The sequence below is a fragment of the Microtus ochrogaster genome, chromosome 5, assembly GCF_000317375.1.
Source record: "Microtus ochrogaster isolate Prairie Vole_2 chromosome 5, MicOch1.0, whole genome shotgun sequence".
NCBI lineage: Eukaryota > Metazoa > Chordata > Mammalia > Rodentia > Cricetidae > Microtus > Microtus ochrogaster.
Genome location: NC_022012.1, coordinates 83,305,573 through 83,312,229, shown reverse-complemented (window position 1 = coordinate 83,312,229; position 6,657 = coordinate 83,305,573). Strand labels below are relative to the sequence as shown.

Below are 6,657 nucleotides of genomic sequence, written 5' to 3'. Positions count from 1 at the left end.
TGCAGACATATGCATGAGCTAGATACAGACATATGCACAGAGTTCTAGATGCATGGTAAATGACTAAAGGGGATGGCTGCTTGCAGGCTGCATCTCAGACACCATCATCTCTTATATCTGCATTCTTTCGACTCCATGTCATGCTGCCCAACAGATATTTATAAGCAACTTTCTCAAGTGGGATGTGAACACATCCAGAGGAACAGGAATTATCAGAATGATTGAAAATACTGTATTTTCTTCTTATTCTTTCTTAATTTTTATTTTATGTGTATGTATATTTACCACATGTGTGCAGGAGACCTCTGTGGTCAGAAGACATCAGATCCTCCCTGGTACTGGAGTGGCAGGCAGTTGTGAACTGCCATGTGGGTGCTGGGAATCAAATCTGAGTCCCCTACTAGAGCAGTAAGCACCCTTAGCTGCTGAGTCATCTCTCCAGTCCCTTAGTTCTGATTCAACCAGCTCCAAACTAAAAACTAGTACAATAACAAATATATAATAATACTCAAAAAATCACATCACAGGCATCCTAAGAAACCGAATACTTTATCATAATTTAAATTAATAAACCAAAAATGACGGTTTGCTTTTGCAGGATAGTTGCTCAACCTTCACCCCTCCTGCCACTTCGTGAATAAGACAGTAAATTCTACCAGCCTCACGACAACCATGTGAATCGAGGGCACGATGATCGCCGTGCTACAGATAGGGAAATAGGAAGTCGGGTTGTCTGAGTGATTGCCCCAGCTCACACAGTGGCCTCCCAAGATTGCTGCTCTCCTCCCTTCACCCCTTGGTCGGAGCCCATCAATGCTGGCTGCACATGAGAATCTCATAGGGAATTGTTTGTTTGTTTGTTTGTTTGTTCTGCTTGTTTTTGGTTTTCTGAGACAGAGTTTCTCTGTGTAGTCCTGGTGGTCCTAGAACCTGCTTTGTAGACCAGGCTAGCCTCAAACTAGCAGAGATTTGCCTGCCTCTGCCTCCCAAGTGCTGGCATTAAAGCTATATGCCACCACTGCCTGGCTCAGAAAATTCTTACAGTGTTGCCCATTCCCATGACTTCAGGTTTCTAAGCAACTGTGAAATTTCTATCAATGCCAAGTCAGGCAGGCAGATCACAGTATTTCATGTCCCAAAGGGGACACTAAGGCAGTGGCTCTGGGAACAGGGAAACAGCTGAGGGACATCCAGGAGAGCAGGAGGAAGAAATGGGGTGTTGGTACTGTGCCACCTGCCCTACAGCCGGCTGCTCAACACCGACAAGGACCAGAAATTTCTGCCGAGTAACCTACCAATTTCAGCTGGAAGACATGTGATTTGGTTTTTTGGCAAGTCCAGAATTCTCATGGCTTGAAACAGCTCGATGTACGTGGGAATGATCTGAATCAGGGTGCTGTGGATATGCCATTCTTTGAGGTGCGTCTGCTCCTTCAGCGAATCCGGCAGCTCCTGAAACAGAAGGAGCGGTGTTGGTCAGCCGTCTCAGTTCCTCGTGTTCACAAAGCCTCAGCAGACCAAGGATTTAGCCAAAGCAGAAAAGACATGTGAGACATTGGTGCCATTTCTGCAGAAGCCAGTGGCGACTCACAGTAGCTGATCAACCTCATTTCCAATTTGTGATAATAAAATCAAGGGCGGTGGTGGCACACACCTTTAATCCCAGCACTTAGGAGGCACAGGCTCCAAAGCTACAGAGAAACCCTGTCTCAAAAATTTAAAAAAAAAAAAAAAAAAAAAAAAAAAAAGAGGTGGGGGGGGAGAGATAATAAAACCAAATTCTAGCCAGGCCTAGTGGTGCAGGCCTGCTGGAAGTCCAACTGTTTGGAAGGGTGAGGCAGAAGTACCACAAGTTCAAGGTCAGCCTGAACAACTTATTGAGAGCCTGTCTCAAATATAACTAAGTAAACTAGCTATGTAATGTATATGGTTATCAGAATAAGGGGAAGAATGATTGAGCAGAACACACAACATACTCTCTGGCCTCTGAGCTCATACAAGCACAGGTGCACACACACATCTCATATATAATATGTATAGTTAACATATATATACATTTATATATATGTAAATCCTAGTGAACAAAGATGACCAGTTTCACAATACTTATCAACAGCACGCATCTTCTAACATAAGATCTGCCCTATATATTCCATTCATTGACATCTACAAAGTTCATGCTTGAGAACTGCATAGATGGAGTTTAAAAACCTGAAAACAATTTCCCATATCTTAAATAAGCTCATGATTATGTATTGTTGGTCTGCATTTATAGCTATCCCGGGGTGCATTTGGCCTGCGGGGTGCAAGCTGGGCACACCTGATTGTTTTAGACATTTATGTTCTATTTTTCTTACTCTGTAGTTGCCTTTAGAAATATTTGATAAATAACTAGTGTTTTCCATAGCAAACCCTCCAGTGTTTTTATGATTATGAGTCTATAGTAGAGGGAGGAGCCTCAGGGACAAGCTGTGTGCAGTGAGCCCATCCCAACCCAGCCTCCCCCTTCTTTCAGCTGTGCTGTCTCCCTGGCTTAGGCTTCTGCAGGAATAATGACAATGACAACCACAGCCTCCCTAGTTCAGCAGCGCTGGGATAAGAACTGATGGTGTGGAAAGATGCTTAGGACTTCTGAGCAGCAATTTGTCCCACTGCAGAAATCCAAACCACCACGCCCGTGCTATACTGGAGGTACCTGGCACTAAAGGGAGAGACAAGGGTCCCTGACACCATGAAGGTGAAGATAATGTTCCCATCAGCAATGTGTGGTGTTGCGCTGTAGGAAGAGTGGCCGCTGTAGGAGCCAGCCATGATAAGCTAAATAGAAATAGACCACCCAAAGGAAGTTCTTTACTTCCAACCATTATCACCTGCCAGAGTAGGACTCGGCCATCCATAAGTTTAATAGAGGCTTGAGTCTCAGTAGTTTACCCTGAAGCAATACCTGGTTGCAGGAAGAACCACAAACTGAGATTACCTGAGCACCACCCAAGAACAGACCATCCAAAGGAAATGCGTAATGTTCCAACCCTTGTAGATAGGATCATCTGCCAGCACACACTCACCAGAATATCCCTAGACAAATGTCAGACAATCAGGGGTCTTGAACCTCAGAAACCCCTCACTCCCGCCTTTACTACTATAAAAACTCAACTGTAACTGAGCTCGGGGCTCTCCATTTATTCCAATACATTGGACATAAGGAAAGACCAAGTTTGCAAACTTGCATAAAATAAAGGCTCTTTGCTTTTACATTCGGGACTTGGTCTCCTTGTTGGCTTTTGGGGGACTTCACGGGTCGGGGCATAACAGTCACTCTATGCTTGTAACTGGCCTCATGGCCACTGCTGCTGTGTGTGGACAAGCTTCCAACCCAAGAACACCCTGCACTCAGGTATTCTTCATAAGAGACCGTAAGATGGGTAGAGTTAGGGCATTATCACCAAGGTCTGTTTGAAAGAAAGCCAGAGGCTGGGAAGATGGCTCCGTTGGGAAAAGGCTTGCCTCACAAGCTTGGGGACCTGAGTTTGCTCCCCAGAACCCTCTTTAATGTCAGGAGCGGTGGCTCACATCTTCAATCCCTGTCTTGGAAATCTAGAGATGATGGTGGTAGATCCCAGGGGCCTCGCTGCTTTGCCAACCTGGCCCAGGACAAGTTCTAAATAAAAGTGAGAAATACGATTAAAAAACAAAGTGGAGAGCAACTGAGGAAGACACCCAAGGTTGACCTTTGTCACACGTGTGCACACACACACACACACACTGTACCCACACACACATTCCAGAGGCCACCATGATGTAGATATGTGGCCAGGGCCATGTTGACAGCACATGAGAATGATATACCAATGCTTTCACCAGAAGACTAGATAAGGGTCAGGGTGATGTCTCAGTGGGCAATAGCACTTGATCTGAAAGTAAAAGTGAGTTCAAATCCCCACACATGCCTGTAATTCCAGTGGGATCAGGCAGTTCCTGCAGGCTTGCTTGGCTGCCACTGCAGTAAAAGATGACTTTGTAGAGATGGGCAGACGGTTTGGCTGTTATAATAAGCACTAACTGCCTTCGCAGAAGACCTAGGTTCAGTTCCTAGCACCCACACAGTGGGTCTTGTTCCAGAGGATCTGACATCTTTTTCTGGTCTCTGTGGACAGTAGACACACATATGGTACATAGACATACATGCAAGCAGAACACTCATACACATAAACTAAAAAGTAAATTTTCAAAACAGGTTTGTTTTGTTTAAGAGGTGACTTTCTAATTCAGTAAGAAACTATGTCTCAAAAATTAAAGTGCGCTGGGAGTGGTGGTGACATCTTTAATCCCAGCACTCAGGGGGCAGAAGCAGGCAGATCTCTGAGTGTGAGGCCAGCCTGGCCCACATAACAAGTTCCAGGCTGGACAAGGTTACATAGTGAGACCCTGTCTCAAAACAAAACAAAAATAATAATAACAACAACAATAATAATAGCAACAATAATGTAGAAGGCCAGTAGAATGGCTTACCAAGTAAAGGAACTTGCCACCAAGCCTGACAACTAGAGTCCAATCCCTAGAGCCCTGGGGGAAGAGAGAACTCCCCAAAGTTGTCCTCTGACCTCCACATGTACACACACACACACACACACACACTCATACACACATTCTGATCCAGCAAGATGGCTCACTGGGTACAAGTGCTTGCAATCAAGCTTGCTGACCTGAGTTCCGTAAGCAGGCACCATCTCTGCACCTACCAATCGAAACAATGATGTAAATGCAAAAGAAAACTAGCTAGGAGGCTGCGTGGAATCTTCTCCTTCTGAGAAAACTGTAGCTCACAGAATATTCACTTAGCTAAATCAGCACAGCCCAGGGCTCTCTTCACACTCATGTGAAAAGGGTGGATTGGGGGGCAGCAAACCAGAGCCCTGACAGAGACCTCAGTTTCAGTTCACCAGACCGGGGCTGAGCTGAATGAGTAAGCTGGTCTCAGGAAAACCACAACTTACGGATGACCACCAGCAAACCCCACCACAGGTCCTTCTGCTGGCTCAGCAGGTCCCCAAAGCCCCTCTGCTAGCTCAGCAGACACCCCCAGACTTCTGCAAGCTAAAGATAGCTTCCCCTACCCTGCTACCAGAAAGTACCTAGCCACTAAGGCCTCCCACCAGTCAGCTCCCACCAATCAGCTCCCAGACTAATCTTTCATCCACCAATCAAGACCAGATTAATCCCCCCTCTGTGGAATTCCCCTAACTCCACTTAAAAGGGGCTTGTAAGCTTCTTTAGGAGTCCCCCTTTTGCCACCCTGATGTTGGAATCAATAAAGCTCTCTTCTTATTGCACACATGTTGTCATTGGTCTTTTGGGGGGCTTTTCTCGGACCCTAACACATGAAGCCAAGAACTCAATCCCCAGCACTTAAAAAAAAAAAGTACATTTTTTTTTTTAATGTATACAAACAAAATAAGCTAATAATGCTTCGGGTCAAATGGCTTTCTAAAAGCTGACCTCTGAGACTGGATGTGCAGGGCACCCTGAAATCCCTGCACTTGGGAGACCAGGCAGATCCAGAAGGTCAGACTGAAGCCAACCTCAGTAATAGTTCAAGGTCAGTCTGGGCGGGCTGTGTTGGACCCCGTCTCAAACAACAACAAAAGGACAGGAGGACCCAGCTCAGAGTAGAGGCAGAGTTCCTTCATGCCCACCGGAAATCCCTCTCCAGACCAGAGCAGTCAACTGGCCAAAGCTAAGGCTCAACCTTAGCCATAAAACAACCCTGAGTGTCCACTTTCTATAGACAGACAGACAGACAGACAGACACTTGACTCACCGTCCACTGTGTCCCTGAAAGTTCAAACACAAACGGATCGCTCCGTTTGTCTCTGTCCTTGACCCACGCACTCTGCCTAGCAACTGAGTTCCTCTCTATCTTTTCCAGGAGCCTTGTGTTGGTGTCTATGAAGCCGTTCTTGCAGTACTGGGCCTGGGGCACACCCTTCCTTCTGCACTCGGCCACGAAGTTCCATTCCTCCTTTATCCTAAGATGGGAGCAGAAGACCAGTTATTTCCTAGGGTAAATAACCAGGTTGGCTCCTCCACTTCCCTGGAACCTGGTTTCCCACTCTTGGCTACCTAGGGCCTATCCTGACCTTTCTTTCCTGCCACCAGGGATGCTGGGAAAACTGAGACCCTTCAGTGAATCACTAATGACCACAACTAAAAAGATGAGCCGAGTTAGATGGAATCCTTGGCTAAACCTCCTACCAAAATTACCTAAACATTCGGTTTAAGACTGTATTACGCTATCATGTCAGCTTTTGACCCTGCACCCCCACATTTCTGTAACTGGCTCCCCAGGTCTATCTGCAAGGGTCTTCTCCTTGTTTGTTAAGGCAGAGTCTCCTGTAGCCCTGCCTGGCCTTGAACTCAGACACCTTTGCTGTGCTGCCAGGCTCTGTAAACGTCGCCTTCCGGTACAACTTTCTGCTGGCAAGAAGCCACATCAGATATTGTGTTTGCGCATGGCATTAAACTGAGGGATCAGGAACACTTTAAATAATTAACACAGCTGAAACAAAGGTTTCAGTCACAGGAAGAAGTGTTCTGGGGAAAAGGCACCCAGAAAGGCTCCATGTGCTGGCACAGGCCAGTAGTCCCAGCCCTTGAGAG

At 46.2% G+C, this 6,657-nt stretch overlaps 1 protein-coding gene across 2 annotated transcripts in view; it reads right to left on the bottom strand.

Moving 5' to 3' along the window:
- The window catches only part of Lrrc2 (leucine rich repeat containing 2), a 26,702-nt gene that overhangs the window by 13,837 nt on the left and 6,208 nt on the right, over positions 1-6,657 (bottom strand). For both annotated transcript variants that reach the window (XM_026778944.1, XM_013346484.2), the window contains exons 3-4: positions 5,819-6,026; positions 1,296-1,452 (exon numbers count right to left, since the gene is read on the bottom strand). In XM_026778944.1, the coding sequence (XP_026634745.1) occupies positions 1,296-1,452; positions 5,819-6,026 (365 nt within the window). The remainder of the gene's footprint in view (positions 1-1,295; positions 1,453-5,818; positions 6,027-6,657) is intronic.